The sequence below is a fragment of the Pyrus communis genome, chromosome 13, assembly GCF_963583255.1.
Source record: "Pyrus communis chromosome 13, drPyrComm1.1, whole genome shotgun sequence".
In the NCBI taxonomy this organism is placed as follows: Eukaryota; Viridiplantae; Streptophyta; class Magnoliopsida; order Rosales; family Rosaceae; genus Pyrus; species Pyrus communis.
This window is the reverse complement of record NC_084815.1, coordinates 2,860,108-2,881,525: the sequence shown is the minus strand read 5'-3', so window position 1 is coordinate 2,881,525 and position 21,418 is coordinate 2,860,108. Positions and strand designations below refer to the sequence as shown.

General features: G+C 36.7%; 3 protein-coding genes across 3 annotated transcripts; 1 reads left to right on the top strand and 2 right to left on the bottom strand.

Annotated features, from left to right (window-relative positions):
- Positions 1-961: 961 nt before the first annotated feature.
- Positions 962-6,653, bottom strand: LOC137713728 (digalactosyldiacylglycerol synthase 1, chloroplastic-like). Its single transcript, XM_068453071.1, has 7 exons — positions 5,867-6,653; positions 4,720-4,752; positions 3,829-3,916; positions 2,796-3,277; positions 2,440-2,706; positions 1,920-2,269; positions 962-1,747 (listed from the first exon to the last, which is right to left on the bottom strand). The coding sequence occupies exons 1-7, from the start codon at positions 6,488-6,490 to the stop codon at positions 1,213-1,215; spliced, it is 2,379 nt and encodes a 792-aa protein (XP_068309172.1). The 5' UTR covers positions 6,491-6,653; the 3' UTR covers positions 962-1,212.
- A 7,113-nt stretch (positions 6,654-13,766) lies between these two features.
- LOC137713390 (uncharacterized) lies at positions 13,767-14,357 on the bottom strand. The gene has a single exon (XM_068452681.1). It carries the CDS (start codon positions 14,355-14,357, stop codon positions 13,767-13,769), a length of 591 nt encoding a protein of 196 aa, XP_068308782.1.
- Positions 14,358-16,741: 2,384 nt separating this feature from the next.
- On the top strand, positions 16,742-19,463 carry LOC137712998 (protein LEAD-SENSITIVE 1). The gene is made up of 3 exons (XM_068452224.1): positions 16,742-16,881; positions 17,007-17,080; positions 18,532-19,463. The coding sequence occupies exons 1-3, from the start codon at positions 16,862-16,864 to the stop codon at positions 19,239-19,241; spliced, it is 804 nt and encodes a 267-aa protein (XP_068308325.1). The 5' UTR covers positions 16,742-16,861; the 3' UTR covers positions 19,242-19,463.
- The last annotated feature ends 1,955 nt before the right edge of the window (positions 19,464-21,418 follow it).

Genomic DNA, 21,418 nt, shown 5'->3' with positions numbered 1-21,418 from the left:
TTTATCGTGTTTTCAACCCCTTAGGTTAATTGTTTTTTCACATAACCCCCTAAAGGTTTTAAACCTTACAATAAGACCCGCTAATATGCTTTCATATAACCTCTAAACATAAAATGAAGCGACATTATTTAACAGTAATTCACGAAGCAAAAACAATATTTCTAGTAAAGAGTATCCCCATATACATACTATAAACGATGTCGGTTTTCTTACATTTTTGAACTGTCATAATGTTTTCTTCTTTACGAAGGGATCATGCGAAAATACGAATAAAACTTAGGCGATGTATTTGAAATTCAATCTTTGAGGGTAAATTTGTTATTAAAGAAACCTTTTAATGACATCAGCATTCTTTTAACCGAAAGAGTATTGTAAAAACAATTTGAAACCCGTATGAAGCTCCGTGAAAACACGCAATTTTTAAAAGTATTAATGTACTTTCCTCATCATTTGAACAAATTAGGATCGCACCATAAATGGTCTATAAAATATCCAACCTCAACCTTTGGAGTAGGTTAAAATTTGATAAGTGGAATGCATAAGTATGTCACCTAAGTTGTCAAAATACAAAGTTACCTCAAGATGATACCTCACTCCTTCCATATGCTAACAAGGCAAACAAGAGGCAATGCCGATTTGTCTTGCCATCTCAGAAAATGGAAAGGCAAACTCAGTTTGCATCTCCAAAGGGGATCGATATTTAAACTGGATCCAATTAGATTTGATATAATTAACAGGATATGAACTAAAAACGCACAATCTAATAATTCAAATCAGATCTAAATTCGATAATCCGAATATCAATGAAAATGGGAGAGTAAGATGGGATGTTAATGACGTCTACCAGAGTAATTTTACGCCATCGTAGACTTTCAAACTCCACTATATTAGAGAAGGTCCTAAGTTCAAATCCGACATACCACAATTATTGAACAAAGTAAGTAATTTTACACCTATGAAAGAAATATTTGAAGAAATAAATTATGCTGTTTGAACATAGTACAATTTCATGGCTTGGCTATATACTGTCAATAATTTTCTACAGATAAATACGAGAGAAGAAAGCAAAACTTGGATCTGGATATCTACCAAAATATATGCTCCATTAATGCATACATTTACAGCAACAGACCATTTTCTACCTAAATCATTGCTTGCAGGCTCCTAAAATACCATGAGTTAGTATTATACACAGTTGGACTGGTAATCTAGTTACCACCCGTATATTGGATTTTCTACCTGGGGAGGCAAGAGACGAAGGTCTTTACAGTGTTGCTTGTCGTAGTATCGGGTTCCCGGAATTGCTCCGGTGCATAGTCTAAGGAATTCATTACCGGTGAGACAGTAGTGGGCAAATGCCAATCCTCCGTCAACCATACCCGTCAAGCTAGGCATTGATGCTGATTTTGGGATCCTCTTTCGGTTCCCCATGGTTGATTTCGCACCATTGTTGTCTTTGTTCAAGACTTTGTCAAGCTCAGAATACTCCATGAACCTCTGGGTTGCGGCTTCCCATGAAAGATGGTATCGTTGCTCGGGAGTGAGGGGCTGAGGTTCGTTTTCCAGTGCTTCCTTCACTTTGGCAACAAATTCCTCAGATGTTTCGTAGGTCAAGCAATTAGGAAATGATCTGAAAAACTCATTTGATGGATGATCCGCACAAATTACAAACTTTCCCATGGCAAGCGCCTCAGCAGTAGCCGTGCACAGCACATCGCTAACGCTGGGATTTATGAAGACTTTGTACCTTCAAGCAAAAGAGAGAATATCATTAACAGGAGAAATGAAGAAGGGCAAGAAAGAAAGAAAATTGTAAGATTGAACAGTTTAATCATTCATTCATCGAATGTTATTTCTAAGTGACGATCTGCGCAGGAGCTAATATTCTTTTGCACAGAGAGTTCCTAAAAGATCCTTACCCGTGAAGAGAATCATCTGCATGGTCTCTTCCTTTAAGAAAGTTGAGATTTAAGTCCAAGCTTTTAGCCGTACTCTGAACTTCATTGGCATCCTCTCCGTTTCCATACACGTCCAACTTGAAGCCATCAAGGTCACTCTTGTGCTTTGCCAACAAATCTATGAGCTCACGGTATCCCTTTGCCCAGACCATCTTCCCTAAGAAATATGCCCCTTTTGAGAACGCTTCCTGTCCACGTTCCCTTTCTGCAGCCACCTTTTCTCCAATTCTCAAGAACTTGGGATTCACGCCGTGGACGTTGCAAATCACAGACTTCGGTAAATCCTGTGTGGCAGAGGAAAGGCGAAGAACCTGGAGAAAAATCATTAACAATTTAGTTATCAGATCAAGAAAAGCAGACCTAAGTCTATAATATCTTTCTGAACCCACCCGTCCCTAATAACGTTAGCAGAAACCGTGATACAACACATTCAGAAAGAAATTGCACATGATCATCAGATATTCAATGGATTCACTAATACCTTGTCGCAGTATGCTCTTGTAACCCAATTGTTTATGTGCTTCACAAAGAAGGCTTGGAGAGCTCCATTCTTCTCCCTTTTGATATATTCCAAGTAATTTGTGTGGACAACACCAACAACATGGTTAAATTTATCAGTCCAACGCTTACCATGATGATACCAATTCAAGTGTTCCGGTTCTTCCAGAATAGCAATGTCAGCATCCTTGGACGGAATAAACTGAGAAGTGTCCCCAGCTGGTAAAATGCTTCGCCTTTCTTTTGAAAACTAATATATAGGACCAAATATCAATTAGCAACCATGATATGATATAAATAAAAAGTCATTTGCATAGTCAGGTTGACCAGATAAATTACCTTTCCTGGATAAAATGATATCTTAAAGTCAGCTTTAAAGCCAATCCTTTCCTCAAGCCAGTTACGGATATAAATTTCCTGCTCTTCTGGTGAAGCAAAAGTGATGTTGCTAGGATATACAAGTTCTTGATCTGATTTACAAAGCCATGGAACTAATAATGTAACATTCTGTTTTGCAGACTCTGCAAGATATGCAGCACGAAACAGTGGATTCACTGCTGTTCCTGTCATCCAAGGAAGACTAGCAGTTGTGACAATAGCAACATGTCTTTTCTCATCTGAGGGGTCATGTTTTGCATGGTCTGTCCAAAACCCACCATCATAAGAATGCCCTGTGCTTTGGATGACGCTGGCTATCCTCAAATCTAATTCATCATTTATGTTCTCACTGTCTAGAACAGATGACTCTCCAGAAGAATGTGAATGCAGCACTTGGTTCTTGTGTTTGCTGCACAAGCTTTCCACTATTTTCTCACACACATCTGCAATCATTTCCAATACCGTACAAGTTCAGTCTTGGCAAATAGAATCCAAGATAAAGAGATGTGAAATTATATTCCTTTACTTTTTTTTTGCTTTTGTGCGTATTGTTGTTTAAGAGTGATATGATCCTGGTGCTACTCAATAAGTTAATACCCAGGTGAATCCTTCTTTAAGATAGATTCATGTTCATGATCAGGATGTCGACACTATGAGTTTAGAACACCGTTTATACCATGATTGATATCATATGTTTACACTTGGAAATAGTCCAACAAAGTTCGAACTATAAATTCCATAACTTACCCGATATTTTTCAAATAAAGTATGTATCAAATTTAATATAAAACATACACATATATACATACATACATACATACATACATATATAAATATATATATATATATTAAAAAAGAACTTGAAGCCTCACTACTCATCTAATTACTTCACAAAAGCATGAAAGTCTCCCCACACCAGCAGAAGAAACGACACAAAATAGACCCAAGAATTTATACAGTAACAGCTTGAAACAGAACTTAAAGAATCACTTACTTCTCTTAACGCCAAGTTGATCCAGAAAAGGTTCAGATTGCCTAACCAAACATGCCAAAAGTTCTGTCACATCCAAAGGAGGTACTGCCTATATCATGTATAGAAAAGAGAAAATTACAATAGCACATTACCTACTTAATTATAGTTAAACTGGTTTTATGTTATGTCCATCTAATTATTCAAATATTATGAAATGAAACAGGCACAGCAAAACCAGTTCATAAGGAGCATCATCAAAATCCAGGCCCGTGGTTTCGGAGTCTTAGAATATTTAAAACCCAATCTAAGTCTAGTATTCTCTTGCTACCAAGATTAGAAACTCTTGCCCAATATGTACAGTGTATGGAATACGGACACCACAGTTTGCAAGAACAACAAATCCTAGCGTCTCATCTTTTTCTGGTTAAGTTTTGGATATTAAGCCATTCTTTGTTGGAACTGTACTACTACTAACGCGTCTTTTTCTCTTATTTGGCTACAGTTACAACTGTGTTACAAAAATTAAAAAGCTTTATCGTGAGTTCAATGGAACAAAAAGGACAGCACAAAGAGAAAGATGAGGACTAGGAGGGCTTGGGCATCAAGGCTATATTATGATTTCTTTTACACATGTACAGAATTTTATGTATAAACTATGTGTTGAATAAACATACACAAAATTTACAGATATTGCCAAATGCTTCTTTTATTTACCCAGCGTATACCAAGAAAGCAAATTCCTCTGGAGGCTTATGACAGTGAAAGATTAGATAATGTACATAAATATGCCAAAAATGAGTTCTGCACAGTAACACGTTACAGCAAAACATTCCAACAAAAAGGACAATACAAAAATTTCCAATAAAAAAAACACAAGGAAACAAAAGCAAAATATGCAGAATGTATACCAACCTTTGACTCCTCAGGCTCCTTGTAAATTGATTTCTGAAAACAGGAGGGAAAAAAATAATTGTAAGAATATGCAAGCACCTCTTTATTACCACATAACAAGAAATAAACAATGATCATGGATAACAAAGACTGGGAAATTTAAAATGTAAACTGCAGAAAAAACAACTGCGATACACCAAAAAGAATGCTCCTTTCAGAGGACAAACATCATATAATTTGTTTGGCATCACTATGCACCTCATGAAATTGTGTAGAGAAATACATTCTGAATAAAATAACAACTCGCTTGTTAGTTAGATAGAAGGATTGTCACACACTAGACGCTCAGACTGAAGCATTTATACCCAACGACATAGTGCATAGGCATTGACACATATCAAGTTTTAAGTTTTAACTGATCTAATAATATTCCAATTGGTGCACAGGTTGTGGTTCTGAATGATATTGGGCTCCCAACATCTATGCATAACAAAGAACTACCATAAGCCTACACTGTTTGGCATCGCATGGTTCAAAGTAGTTGATCAAAAACCCCTTTACTGTTGACTGCAAAACTCTCTCCAATGATTTCAGAACCTTAGCTGAAGGATTTTTCTTCTATACCTTCTTGTGACCAAACGATCACAACAAATATGAAATATTTCGTATTTTCAACTCTAAACTTGTTTATTCATATTTAGTGCAGGAGACCTTAGTAACTAGCTTCCCATAAGTTCTGTCTTATTCCCCAAGGATCCAATCACATTTCAACACAATAGTCTCTCAGTGTCCCCTACCCCGACTTAATGTAGGCAACCCAATAAACTCACAAAGATATCGATAACAAAAATAAGCACAAAGCTATCAAATTTAAAGTTTCATAGTTCGGTTTACATCTGTTTAGTTTTCATTAACCAAAACACAATAGCCACCTATATGTATCACTAATACCAACTTCCACCTGAATTGTACCATGTCATTCCAATACAAACTACAGTCAAGATTCAATTTTTATTTTTGATGCATATAGCCAATCAAAATCTATGAAGAACCCGAAAAATAAAAAAAAATTCGATTGGAATTAAGATACAAAGTTAACAAATTTAATTGCTTCGGAAACTCGGAACTGAAAGCAACAAAATACGAAATGAAGGTAGAGAGAACAAACCAAGCTGGACTTGAATTTCTCCACAAACTCACTGTTCTTAAATCCACCGAGAAATTCCCGCTTTTCAAACTCTTTCAATCTCGTCTTCAACGCCCGAATTGGCTCCCAGTCCTTGTTAGACTGTCTCTCCTCATCCTCCCCCTTACCCTCCCCTTTCCACTCGCCCCAAAACTCACTGAACTTCAATGGCCTTCCCCTAATACCCCTATTAAATTCCATAACCCCATCCCTGTCCTCCACCTCCGACACCAGCGCATTCTTTATCGCCGACAAATCGATCCGGATCCTCGACCTGTGGCTCCACTTGTCCAGAACCTTCTTGCTGAATCCCGGCGACGAATACACCCTCCGAAACTCCGACAGCTTCGGCTGCAGCTTCTTGACGAAGTCTATCTCCGCCGGCGGAGACGCCGAAGCCGACCGAATCCCCGCCGACGACGCGGAGTTGAACTTGAACAGGTTCTCGAGCTCGCGGTCGAACGATGTCGCGAGGTTCTTGAACTCATTGGCCCGGTGCTTCATCAACTGGAGATCCGCGTCGGCCGAGTCCTTCACTTCCCTCCACCCTTTCGATATGAAGGAGAAGGCGTTGGAGGAGGTCGAAGCTTGGCCTTCGCTTCCCATGGCGTAGAAGCTAGGGTTTCGACTGAGAGCAAACCAATTGAATTTTCTAGAGTTCCGAATCGGAATTCGGGAAGCTTGCAGATATAAGGAAACAAACAGAGACGAGTTATGGGTGGGCTGAGAATTTAACGGTTGGTATTTTCGGGGCGCTCTGTTTCTGCAACCTTGCTGTTGCACGTGTACTTTCCAAGTCGGATATTCGCATGTAACGATGCGGTTTAGGGATGGTGACGTGGAAATAGGGCACGTGATGGGATGACATGGCGAGGTGTAATTGGCTGGGTTCGGTTCGCGATGAGAATATTCTGGAGCGAAGAATATGCTGGAGCCTGGTGATTGACGGCTGAGATTTGTGTGCACTGTGATTCGTGTATGAATGTTGATAAGGAGGACGTGGCGGGAATTGATTGGGGGAACATTTGCTTCGGTGGCTTAATTTCTTGTCCCGCCGTTTCCGTCTCTGTTCTGACATGAGAGTAGGGCGGGATGTTGATTCCTGCGTGGGAAATTTTAAGGCAATGTTTGGACGGTATTCGAACTAGTTAAAAGCACGATTGAAGGACTGTCGAAAAGTGCTTCTTTGTGAATCACTTGCATCAAATGCGTTCTAGCACTTCTAGTCAAAACACTTTAACCGAAGCACTTCTAAGAAATATTGATTTCTGAATAAACAATGCCAACTCATAGTAAGCACATGGTTGATGGCAATGGCATATAGTTATTTCAGCTCAAAGAAAAAACAATATTTAGTGGGAAGATGAATTTCAGTTCATGACGTATAGACATGTCAAATATTGCATAATATTGCAGATGTTATATTTTTATAAAACAGCAAAATAAGGCATTATTATCATAGAAAATGACTTATATAGATACAATATGTTAAACAAGACATGAAGCCAAACTTTGGCTGTTACAGAATTCGTAAAAACCACGTCAAAATCACTTTTAGCAAAACATATAACAAGAAAGTTGAGAAATATATAACAAGAAGGCATTATTCTAAATGCTAGGTAGTTAGCTACCACCCGATTAATCTTTAGACATTTGAAAATTAAGAAATGTCTCATTAACCTTCTTAGACTCGTAGCTAGCCCGCTTAGACACGCATATGCACTCGCTTAGGTCGTATCTCTCACTTACATAGAAAATAGATAATTTTCATTTGCATTTTTTTTTTAAATAAATTGTAAGCGACTTGTTAAGTACTTAGATGAACACTCATTATATTCTAGTTCCCCGTGTTTTTCAATATGTTCTAAAACTTTCTAATCTATAAGTTATTCTATTTTTCAATTTATGTATTCCAATACAAATATATATTTTTTAAGTATAAATAGGTACTTATTTGTACAATATATAATAAAGTTACTTAAATCCGCCTAGGCACTAGGCCCCAGTTCCGTTGTCTGACTAGCGCCTAGCGTCGACCAACAAACAATGGAATGATCAACATTCAACTAGACAAACAATCAGCAGCTTGATTACCCTCCCTAAATATATGAGAAATGTGAACAAGCAAATGCCATTTCATCAAAATATAAATACATTAATATTGCAGCATTACAATATGAAGTCGAACCCTCATTGTTAAAGAATTCATAAAAATCAAAAAATCAAAAATCAAAATCACTTTTAGCAAAATTTATAACAAAAAAGCTGAAATAGGTTATTAAGCTTCGTTTTAATATAATTTCTTCATCGTTGCTTGTAAAAAAAAAATTAAAAAAAAAAAGCGTGTGGCTTTGACGATTTCAAATGGACACGAAATGAAATGTATACTTGATTGTTCAATTGAAAGCTACGGCATATTTCGTCCTTTTACTGCATGTAGCTTTGACGATTTCAAATGTGTACTGCATGGCACGCTCAGACAGGATCTCTACGTAAAGACAGTTTGAATTTTTCTCTGGGACTGCAGATAAGATAAGTCAATTGACCAATGAGGAAGCATCTTAGTCCATCCTAGTAACCGTTGAAAATCACATTAAAATTTGAGTGGTTTGGTGTCAGCCAAGATATGACGTGCGGGTTGGTGTAAATGTGAACCCACCTTTATTTGTCTACCGTGTTCTGCACCGTGCATGTCATCGTCTATGAATATATACTTTTGGTAACATGTTTCGTCACTTGTGGACCTCCTCATCACTTGGTGACCTAAATGCCGACTTCAACTCATAGATACAGACTATGAGGTCCAAGTGTATGGTATTATGTATTAGTAGGGTTCAATGTATGTTTGCTTACAATTTTGTGTTGGACAAATTAAGTGCATGTATTGGTTCACAGGGATCACAATTCTTAGCTTTTAAGGATGGTGGAAGTAACGTTTCTAGGGTTTCAAAGTCTTGGGGGATTAGTCTAAGTGGGGTGAGGGAGGGTGGGGTACGAGGTTATGATTGTGATGTTGGATAAATATCAACAATTAATTATATATTAATATATGCTAATAAATGATAAAGGTAAACAACTAACTTAATAGAGTATAAACAATGAAATAATATTAAATAGATAAAATGAAGATTGAGGCTTGCGTATTGCAATGTCCTTGAAACAAATATTTCATCCCTACTCAGTGCTTCTAGTTCTACAGACGTCTGCTTTACCAGGATTCAACGATCAAGTCAGAATTCCAGCATCGGAAAACTTAACTTCTGGCGAATTTCTTTGTGGTTCTCTCAGTAAGAATGTTTTGGATTGTAGAAGAAGAATTATGTTTTCCTATGTTCTAAATGTCATGCAGATGGATGTATATATAATATGATTATACTTGTTCGCAATAGGTCTGAAAAAGGGATGCATCTATTGGGGGACATTTTCTCATATGGGTGTTTGCTCTCCATGTTCTTTCACTACACTTCAGACTTCATCTGAAAAGATGAGTCTATTGGTAAAAATTAATTAATTAATTAAAAATAATTAATTAAAGAATTTAATTAAAGGAAAACTAATGAAAAAGGCTTGAAAACTTTGAGTTTTAATGATAATGACAAAATACAGGGTAAAATGAATAGTACCAAGATTGACTTTTTAGTATAAAAATATGATTTTTCGTTAAAATGAACACTACCGGGAGTTTTTCGTTAAAGTTCTCTTTAATTATTAGAGCCCGAGCCCAAAAGCTCCAAGACCCAAGGCCCATCTTTTGATAATTAATTATATATTAATTATCAATTAATTAGTACACCCCAAAGCCCAAACCCAAAGTTAAGCCCAATTTTATTCTCGATGGTCTATCACGCCAATCACTTTCTATAAGGGACAAAGCCTTATAAAATGAGAGAACATTTTGGTAGTGATCAATGTGGGACAATGAAATTCTACTCAAGATTTCCAACAATACCCCACATTTGAGTTGAAATTTCATTCAAACACCACCAATTTACTTATAACACCCCACATTTGAATGCAAATGTATGACTAGGCTGCCTAAAACTGAGAAAGAATATACATGATATGCGTTGGGTGAAGTGTCTTTTGGACTTGAACTTACCCTAGTGAAAACATATCAGGTTTACTTGGTGACGCAGTGGATGTGGAAGATCTTGAACTGTTCACCGCAGTAGTAAACCGAGACAATATGCTACACACATATCATGTCTGCCACACGTCAATTCATACTGTTGTGTTCATTTTGACCCTGCAGATCCCGAATTTCGTAGGAGCTTTAAAGAATTTAGCCATTTCAATTCTCATAAATACGGCCCCATTTACTCCTATATAGGTGACATTAATTAAGAATAGTCTACTATATTCCTCTTGATAACAAGATATTAATGTCATTAAATGTATAAAACATAACCCCTCGAACTTCAATAGACAACACACATTTTATCATAAGAATGGGTAAGTTGTGTGTTCAATTTTTGAATCAAACTCAACTAGTTTGTCTATTGAACATAGACCATGGGATCTCCAATCAGCTAGGTTAGGTTTCTGCCTAGTTCGATCCATTGAATTGGTTTGAGACCCATTCCCCTCGATGTAAATAATATTTGCTCTCTTGGTAGGCCTTTTGTCAAAAGATCAGCTATATTTTCTTTTGACTTTACATAATCAATGAATATTATTCTATTGGAGCGCAACTTCTTAAGAGTATTATGTCGACGCCTGATGTGTCGCAACTTTCCATTATATAAATGACTTTTGGCCCTTGATTGTGCGACCATACTGTCACAATGTATACATATAGCAGTTACAGGCTTTGGCCACACCAAAATATCCTCCAAAAAATGTTTGAACCACTCAACTTCTTCTCTAGCCAAGTGTGATAAACTCTGACTCCATGGTGGAACGAGCTATACATTTCCATTTAGAGGATTCCCAAGATATTGCTACACCTCTCATGGTAAAAACATATCCACTTGTCGACTTGGATTCTGTAGTGTTAGAAATCCAATTAGCATCACTGAAACCTTGTATAATAGGTGGATACTTTGTGTAGAGTAATTCGTAGTCAAGTGTATTTTTCAAATACCTTAACACTTTTACTAAAGCATCACAATGCTCTTGTGCCGAATTACTTGTATATCTACTAAGCCTACATACTGCATAAGTTAAGTCAGGCCTAGTTGAATTCATCAAGTACATTAGACTTCCAATTACTTGAGAATATTCAAGTTGAGATATAGCATTGCCTTTATTTTTCTCCAACTTGCATCTAGCATCAAAAGGAGTTGCAACAGGTTTGCAGTCAAATTAACCAAACCTTCATAATATTTTTTCCACATAATGGGATTGTGTAAAGACATACCCTTCACTATTTCTCTTAATTTGAATTCCTAATATGACATCGGCTTGACCTAAGTCTTTCATGTCAAAACTTGAATTCGACATTTTATTTGTTTTGTTTATTACATCTTTATAAGTTTTCATTATGAACATATCATCCACATACAAGTAGACAATAATGCAAGTTTTATCATTACTCTTAATGTAGACACATTTATCAAATTCATTTATTTTGAACCCATGTGTCAACAAAGTATGATCAAATTTCTCATGCCATTGTTTTGGTGCTTGTTTAAGTTCATATAATGACTTAATTAATTTGCACACTTTGCCTTCTTGTCCTTTAAGCACGAACCCTTTAGGTTGTTCCATGTATATGTCTTCATCAAGTTCTCCATTTAAAAATGTTGTTTTTACATTCATTTGATATATATATATATATATATATATATATATATCAAAGTTGTACACAGCCACAATCGTTATTAACGTCCTAATTGACGTTATGCAAGAAATTGGAAAATAAGTGTCGAAATAATCTAACCCTTCCTTTTGGTGATAACCTTTGGCAACTACGCGTGCCTTGAACTTGTCCATGGTTCCATCCGCCTTAAGTTTCTTCTTGAAAATCCATTTATGACCAATTGGAGGTAAATCAAACAATTCCCATGTGTTATTTTCCATAATGGATTCCATTTCACTTTTAATTGCTTCCTTCCATAAAGGAGCCTTGGAATAAGACATTGCTTCTTTAAAAGTTCTGGTTCATTCTCGGACAAGTAAGCAATGAAATTGGTCCAAAGTTTTTAGAAACTTTGTTTCTTTTTCCTCTTCTTGGTTCCACATGATTGTCTTGGATACTCGAAGAAGAGGCCTCATCATGACTTAGATCATGAATCCTCCTTTTATTAGGACCAAAGTCCTTTTCTTTGTAAGGAAATAGATCCTTAAAGAATTCTTTATCTGCCGATTCTAATATAGTGTTACCATGTATGTCTAAAATCGAAGATTTTACTACAAGGAACTTATAAGCAGCACTATTGTTTGCATATCCAATGAATGCACAATCAATAGGTCCTAATTTTGTTCTTTTTGATAACGGAACTTGCACTTTTGCTAAGCAACCCCACACTTTGAGAGTTTTATATGTGGGTTTATGTCATTTCCATAGTTCATAAGGTGACTCGTCAATCTTCTTTTGAGGAACCTTATTTAAAAAGGTATTTGCAGTAAGTAAAGTTTCACCCCACAAACTGTGTGGAAGTCCCAAACTACTTAACATGGAATTAATCATATCCTTGAATGTTTTATTTTTCCTTTCGACAACGCCATTTTGTTGTGGTGTGTATGGAGCCGTTGTTTGATGTATAATTCCATGTTGTGCACAAAAATATGAGAAGGTAGACTCATACTCACCTCCTCTATCGGATCTAAGTGCTTTGATTTTTCTCTCAAGTTGATTTTCAACTTCAGCTTTATATGTCTTAAACATATTCAAAGTTTCGTCCTTGCTATGAATCAAATAAAGATAGCAATACTTATTGCAATCATCAATACAAGTAACATAATATTCTTTCCTCCACGAGTTGGTGTGGATTTAAAGTCACAAATATCACTATGAATTAAACCAAGTAATTCATTTGATCTTTCCAAAATTGACTTTCTAGTCTTCCTAGCAAATTTCAATTCAGTACGTGTTTCACACTTATGATTAAAATCAATTTCGAATTTAGGTAATAATTCTAATTTAACCATTCTTTGCATGGAACGAAAATTAACGCGTCCTAATTTAGCATGCCAAATATTAGAAGACTCAACAATATAAGTAGAAGCATTTATTTTATTAGCATCATCAATGGCAATTACATTGAGTTTCACGAGGCCATTAGCCACATATCCCTTTCCAACAAACATCTCGCCCTTAGTAAGTACAAATTTGTTGGATTCAAATACAAGTTTAAAGCCCTAGCAATCATAATAGGTCCAGAAACCAATTTCCTCTTTATTTCAAGAACATGCAACACATTCAGCAAGGTGAGACTCTTTCCAGATGTGAATTTGAATACCACTTTGCTTTTCCCCTCCACTGCAGATGAAGCAGAATTGCCCATATACAGTTTTTTTCTAGGAGCAACAGGATGGTATTCAGTGAACAAATTTCTGTCAGTGCAGATGTTCTTGGTAGCACCAGTATCCATCAACCATTCACTCACATTCGAAACCATGTTGACCTTGGCATAATAGCAACCAACTCTTCATCAGTGATTGCCATATTAGTATGGTTGTTGTTGTTTCCGTTGGCATGATTTCCATCCTTGTGATGATAACAAGCTCGTGCCTTGTGACCAAATTTGCCACACACATAACATGAGCCCTTAATCTTCTTTAGATTCTTGGCTTTAGGAGCAAGGGCAGATTGTACAAATTTCTTAGTTTTCGGAGCCTTATTCTTGGCCTTGGAGTTTCATCCCTCAACATAATTCGCATTGTCTTCAATGGCAGCAAACCCACTAGAACGGTCTGCCTTTTTGTGGTCTTCTTCCACTCATAGTCTCAAAATCAAATCTTCCATATTCATCTCACGACACTTGTGCTTGAGATAAATTTTGAAGTCATTCCAGGAAGTTGGCAATTTCTCAATTATTGCCCTAACTGGGAAATGCTCATTGATCTCGTATCCCTCGGAGTGTAGTTCATAGATCAATTTTTGGATTACTTTGACCTGAGAGACAATAGACTTTGAATCCACCATAGTGTATTTGAGAAACTTACCAATAACAAATTTCTTTGAACCAGCATCATCAATCTTATACTTTTTCTCCAGGGATTCCCACAACTCCTCTGCAGTCTTGCATAGAGAATAATCATAGAGATTGTCATCCAAACTATTTAGAATATAATTCCTGCAACAAAACTCAGAATGATTCCAAACTTCAATTGCCATGACAGAAACTTTTGTCATTGGATTCTCATTAGACTTTGAAGCTTCTTCCTTGACAACATGAGCGAGATTCATGGTTATCAGGAAAAACATCATCTTTTGTTGCCATCTCTTGAAATCTAGCCCCTTGAAGTTCTCAGGCTTATCAGAGTATTTTGACATAGTGCCATTCATATTCACAGATTGTTGATCCATTTATCCGTTTCAAGATTGTTGGATAAATATCAACAATCAATGATATATTTATAAATGCTAATGAATTATAAATGCAAACAACTAACTTAATAGAGTATGAACAACGAAATTATATTAAACAGATAAACTGAAGATCGAGGCTTGCGTACCGCAATATCCTTGAAACAGATTTCGCCCCTACTTAGTGCTTGTAGTTCTACAGACGTTTGCTTTACCAGGATTCAACGATCAAGTCAGAATTTCAACACCGAAAAACTTAACTTCTGGCGAATTTCTTTATGGTTCTCTCAGTAAGAATGCTTTTGATTGTAAAAGAAAAATTATGTATTCCTGCGTTCTAAATGTCATGCATATGAATGTATATATAATAGGATTATGCATGTTCGCAACAAGTATGAAAAAGGGATGCATTCGTTGGGAGACATCTTCTTAGAGAGGTATTTGCTCTCTGCGTTCTTTCACCACACTTCAGACTTCATCTGAAAAGATGAGTCTATTGGTAAAAAATAATTAATTAATTAAATCTGAAATGAATTAAAAATAATTAATTAAAGAATATAATTATTAGAGCCCGAGCCCAAGAGCCCCAAGACCCAAGGCCCATCTTTTGATAATTAATTATATATTAATTATCAATTAATTAGTACACCACAAAGGTCAAACCCAAAGTTGAGCCTAATTTTATTCTCCATAGTCCATCACTCCAATCACTTTCTATAAGGGACAAAGCCTTATAAAGTGAGTGAATCTTTTGGTAGTGACCAATGTGGGACAATGAAATTCTACTCAAAATTTCCAACATATGATATGTTCATACTTCGATTTTTTTTCCATGTAATCTTTTTAAAATAATTAGGGTTTCACTGGCGAGTGTTAAGGGGAAAAAATAAGAAACTTTTCTTAAATGCAATATATTTGGCTTCTTATGTGTGAGAGGCAATTGTAGTAGTGGTCTCTCAACTTTAACCTAACTGAAGTAATGTTTCTTTAACTAAGAATATGTAACCATCAGTCCCTCAACTCATCAAAACGTGCAGCTATGGTCTTTTTTGTCAACTTCGTTAAAACTTTCATTAAAATGAGTCATGTGTTACACACATGAGGCTGAGTCAAGAGGCAAATATGGAAAACCAAATGAGAAAATTTGTAGCATCTCAACTTTAAACCAATTGGAGAACAAGTTCGTCAACCTTAACTCAATTAGAGCAATGGTCTCTCAACTTTAACCTAATTGTAGCAATAATCGTTCCAACATGACTCATTTGACGGAAGTTCTAACGGAATTGACTAAAAAGACCATAGTTGCACAATTTGATGAGTTAATGAATCAATAATCACGATTTTTTTTTAATTAAAATACTATTGCTTCAATTGGGTTAAAATTGAGGAATCATTGCTACAATTTTTTCCATGTGAAAATAGTAATTTCCCCATCAAGAAAAATTAGATATTTGATATGTATGTCAAAATGTGTTGATAAGTGAGTCAAAATGATTACCTTATATAAGGATCCATGTATCGCTATTTCTAAATTAAAAGAACTTGGTTTTGTAATCTAAATGAACTATAAAAAGGGATCCATTTCATGTAAACCAATTAGAAAGTGATTTTGGGCCATGTGACTAACTTATGGAAATACATGACATTGGTCCTAAGATAAAAGGGTTAAACGGCCCAAAACAAGAGAGTAAATATCTAACCTTTTTGGGAACCAACTTGGAGGAGCCCTCTTACATGCTTCAAACTCAATGTAAGAGAGAGTTTTAGTGTATCAAGTTACCCTTGGAACTATACGAGTAGCCCATGAGTATGATCCGCAACCTGCTAACCCGTTTCAGCTACTGCCATCAGTCTCATTTAGAATGAAACTGTAGGAGAATATAGTCTTTGTATCTATAAGGACTTGTATAAAATGGATTTAGCATCACCCTGCGTCTCGTTCTAGTAAAATAATGTCAAATATAAGTTTCTGATTGTATGACATTGTATAATGTGATCAGGAACAACGTAAATGTCAAAAAACTGATGTCTAGAGAACAAAAAAAGATTGATGTTTAACCAATTTTAGGCTGTTGATAAGACGACGAGCTTTGCTCTCCTAAGCATCAAATGACAATATATTAACCAAATAAGATTTTGGGCCGTTGATAAAAAGACAAGATTTTGGGCCGAACAATGAACTTGGCCCATCGCCACTGGCTAGGCACTAGCGAGCCGGGCCTCTGTCGGCATTGCCCACGAAGACTGTGCGGAGGCTGTCCCGTCGGACACGTGGAAATCCTGCCACAGCTGGCCCCCCCCCCCCCCCCCCCCCCAACACAATTACCTTAATGAGTAAGCTTTCCCTTCCGTTTCCGTTTGCTTTTTACGAGAAGGAACCCCGTCGCTTTTATCCCTCCTTCCTTTTCCCTTTAATCTCCAGGAATCAAATTCCCCAGAATTCAACTCTTTTCCTCAGAAATCAAAAGAAGAAGAAGAAGAACAGAAAAAGCAAACAGAAGAGAATGGGGCTGCTCTCCAACAGGTATGATCTTCCTTTTTTATTTTTTGGGAAAGCAGGATTTTTTTTTTTTTTTTTTTTTGTGGGTTTTGAAAATTTGAAGGAATGGGAATTGAAATGCGTATGTGTTGTGGAATGAAATGATGCAGGGTGGATAAGGGGAGCTTGAAGCCAGGGGATCACATCTACTCTTGGAGGACTGCTTATATCTATGCCCATCACGGTTCTCTCGCTTCCCATTTTTTTTTCCATTGATTTTTTGTTTTAAATTTCCTCTTTTTGGTTAGGAAATTACATGGTTTGGATGTTAGAGTAGCTTGCTTGTTTTCGATTTCTGAGGCAATGATCGGTGGATTAAGAATTAAGATTATCCAAATTTTAAGGACTTTTATGTGATTAAAGTTTTTATGACAAAGATGGGAACTTTAAGCTCCATGAGTTTTTTTTATTAAGATTATTGGAAAATGATGATTTGATCATGTGGCATTTGAGTTCTAACCACAATTATTTAGTGTAATTCGATAAATGAAGCCCGAGAATCGGTGTTTCATTGCCCTCGATTCATACGTATATGGTTGCAATAATCTACCCCTGTATGGCTATGATGTAGCACCAAGCGTATTGTTAGCTAGCGTGTATTGTCTTTCGTTTCCAAGAAACCACCAGCTTCTCGATTATGAGGAATGTTATTACTTGATATGATTTTGCTTAATGGGCTGAAGTAGGTGCATGCCTGATGACTTGTGTAGTAGTTTACATGGGAGCTATTAAGTCATGCCCTAATAAACCCAGTGGCCTTTGGTTTCTTTGGTACATTGCAGCTGTGGTTTACCCCGTGGGAGGTGGAGACGTCTTTGAACAAGTTCTTTTTCTAGTGACTAGAGTCTATAGCTCCTTACAATGTTTCCTTCCAGTCTATCACCCTCGGACCCGATTGCTATGCATCTTTATCTGCCCCTCTAATTGTGTTAGGGTTGTTTTTGAGTGGCATTATTACCCACTTTAAACTACATGTTTTCCAACCATCACTACTTTTCTTATCTCTTTACTCCAGAGTCATTAATAGTGTTCAATACCTCAAAATTTTAGTACCTGCCTCTATGGCACTGGCATGGCGTTGCTTCAAACCCAAAAAAATGAACAAATAAAGAAATAAAATTTTTGTGTTCTTAAGGTGTTATCAAAGGCGGGTAAAGTTATAAATTATCTAAGAGGGCGAGCCGGCAGGCTATGCATTTTAGGTTATAGTGCTCTCTCTAGAATTTTGTCTTGATTATGAGTGACGATCCTTAGTTTCTCCTTGTTGGAGTTTTATGTCCAGGGGATATCGTTCCTCATAACATTGACCTAAATCTTGGTTAATTAATTTGAGTTCAAGAAATGTCATGAATGGTTCTGTACAACAAGGACATCGCTCTTATTCTCTGTTCGCAGCAATGATATGTTGGTTCGTTAATCTTTTGTGTGCGTTTAGAAGTAAATATCCTGAAGAGGTACCATTTGCATTTTCAAGGCTGGGGGAGACTCATTCGGAGCCAAATAGTTCTGTTTAGGAATCGTCTATTGCCTCTTTTTTGTGATACCGCTCAGTTACAATATGACCAGTTTTCTTAGTTCTGTGTTCTTTATACCTGTTTTTTGATAAATATCCTTCCTGTGCATGGCAAAGGACAGGCATCTATGTTGGGAATGACACAGTCATTCATTTTACGAGACGTGGACAAGAAGTAGGAACGGGGACAATGCTGGATCTTCTCTTGGTTAGCTCAGGGCCAGCCCAACCTCAACAACCCTGCCAAATTTGCACTCCACGGGAAGAGGGCAGTGGTGTTCTCTCCTCATGCCTGAACTGCTTTCTTGCAGGTGGCATCTTGTATCGTTTTGAATATGCTGTCAACCCTGCTCTTTTTATTGCAAAAGCACGCGGCGGAACCTGTACCCTTGCAGTCTCAGACCCAGACGATGTTGTGGTCCATCGAGCAAAATACCTGTTTGAGAATGGCTTTGGTTGCTACAACGTGTTCAAGAACAACTGTGAAGACTTTGCTATTTACTGCAAAACGGGACTGCTTGTTCTGGATCAAGGAACAATCGGGCAAAGCGGCCAAGCAGTATCCATCATAGGGGGACCTCTTGCAGCTGTTTTGTCCACGCCATTGCGTCTTGTCACAACCAATGTTTATGGGATGGCCGCAACTGCCATTGGAGTCTACTGTGCTAGTAGGTATGCTGCTGACATTGGCATGAGGAGGGATGTAGTGAAGGTGTCGGTCGAGGATATGACGAGGAGAGTGGCAGCTGGCCTGCTCCAGGTGGCCGAGGCCCAAATCACAGCGGCCCCAATCACGGCCCTTGCAGGAGGTTCTTCGAACCTTGTCGCTTGATAGTTTGATTGTTTTTATTACATTAATAAGCACTTGTGCAATGACATCTGCTGTTTAAGCTGGCTTGTATGATGAGATGTTTGTGTTTTCTTCATGTTGTCCACCAGCATATTTGGAGTTTATAAGGCCAAGATTGGTGGCATCTGCCTTTATTCAAAAACCTTCTTTGTAAAATGATCGGTGTGGGATTTTTTTTACTTTATTCATGATCATACTTACTAAGGTACCGAACTATAACACCTCTAAATTTGTGCCACACATATTTCTTTTTGTTGGATACAAATGATGTTGGGGAGGGGGAAATCGAACTCATGTTGGATACAAATGATGTTCGGGAGGATTACACAAATGATGTTCGGGAGGGTGAAATTAAACTCGAGACTTCAGGTGCATGTATAACCGACAAATCTTTTGGGTGAATGCTTTAAACAAGTGAGCTATATGTTAAATCCGAGAAAAAAATGATGTTGGGGAGGGGGAAATCGAACTAGTATGGTTACAAACGATTTTCGGGAGGGTGAGATCAAACTCGACACTTCATGCGCATGTATAACCTACAAGTTTCTTGGGTGAATGCTTTAAACAAGTGAACTATAAAGTTAAATCCTGGAAAATGATGTTGGGGAGGGGGAAATCAAACTAGTATGAACACAAATGATCTTCGGGAGGGTGAAATCGAACTCGAGAGCTCGGGTGTATGTATAACCTACAAGTCTCTTGAGTGAATGCTTTAAAAAAGTGAGCTACAAGTTAAATCCGAGAAAAAAATATATATATTATGATAGTTGATGGCATTTAACGGCCCAAAACAAAATAAGAGGATGAAATCACGAAACCCCATCATATTTGTAAAATTTTTGTTTGATACAAATGAAAGGTTAAACCTCGAACGGTGAGTTGATGATGATGCAAGAAATGGTGGTATAGTGAAGGTTACCAGATACGTAGATACGGTGTGAACTACGAAATTACGACGATAGTTGCTACGATGCTATGAAGAGGGCTAGGACAACAATGGTGGCAGTTACTAGTGGCGGAAGATGCAGGCAAGTAGGCACCAGTGTGGTCGTTGAGTGCTGGTGCTAGCCATGGTGGTCCTAATGACAGAGTGATAATATTGGTGAGGAACTAGTTGTGAAAGGTGATATATGGTGCTGATAGAGACGGTGGTGCATGTATAGCTGTATGATTCTGGTATTGATGTTAATGCCATATAGTAGCATATTTATGTTAACTTATTGTAGATGATGGTAGATAATGGCATTTGTTCAATATTCAACAATTTGGTGTACTCATGACTGCTCAAGCACTAACCATTTACTAACTAGTAACATAGTATGACGTAACCACTCATTTAGGTCTTACTCAACAAAATTTCTCATAATTGAAACTGATCATCTTACATGCTACGACCACGTTTCAATTTTCTGATTTGAACACAATTTTTTAATTTGGAATTTTGGGAGTCGAAGTAATCTAGGAAATTTCATAACATAATTCAAAAATTCACATATTTTACAAGTTTTTGAATACTCTCGTATTTTTGTACATGTAATTTATTGTTCTTTCTAAATATTTAGTATATGTTTATGTATAGATACAAGTAATTTTGTGTTATACTAATATGGTTATCCGTTTTAATATACATAAGTATGTTTAATATAAAACAATTAACAAAATATATTCAAAGCTAGCAATAAAATATAAAAGTTGATAACTTAAATATTTAAGTAAATAACTATAAGAAATTAGAATATTTTGGAATAGTTTTATTTTTCTAAATAAAGTTTGGAACTCTTTGAAAAAATTTGGATCAGAAATATGGAATTATCAGAATTACTAAATGCATTTCGATTTTTGTTCCAACTTTTCAGAAAGTATTCGGATTCAGAAATTTTACTCTTGGAAATCAGAAACCTATTTCAACTTGCACCCCTAGTATGATTAAAAGATCAATAGAATCAACTCAAATAAAAAATCGTTTAATTATCCAACTGTGATATTATAAATAGGCGAACATAGTGTTAAATTCTTTATGTGAGGGCAAATAAGTCTCTATCCAACTTATGAGGGCAAATAAGTCTCTATCCGCGAAGCTATATGCTTATCCGTATGACAGCCTTACAGGCAATGAATTGAGGAATAATGTAAGCGAATATGGTCCCAAGCATATATGC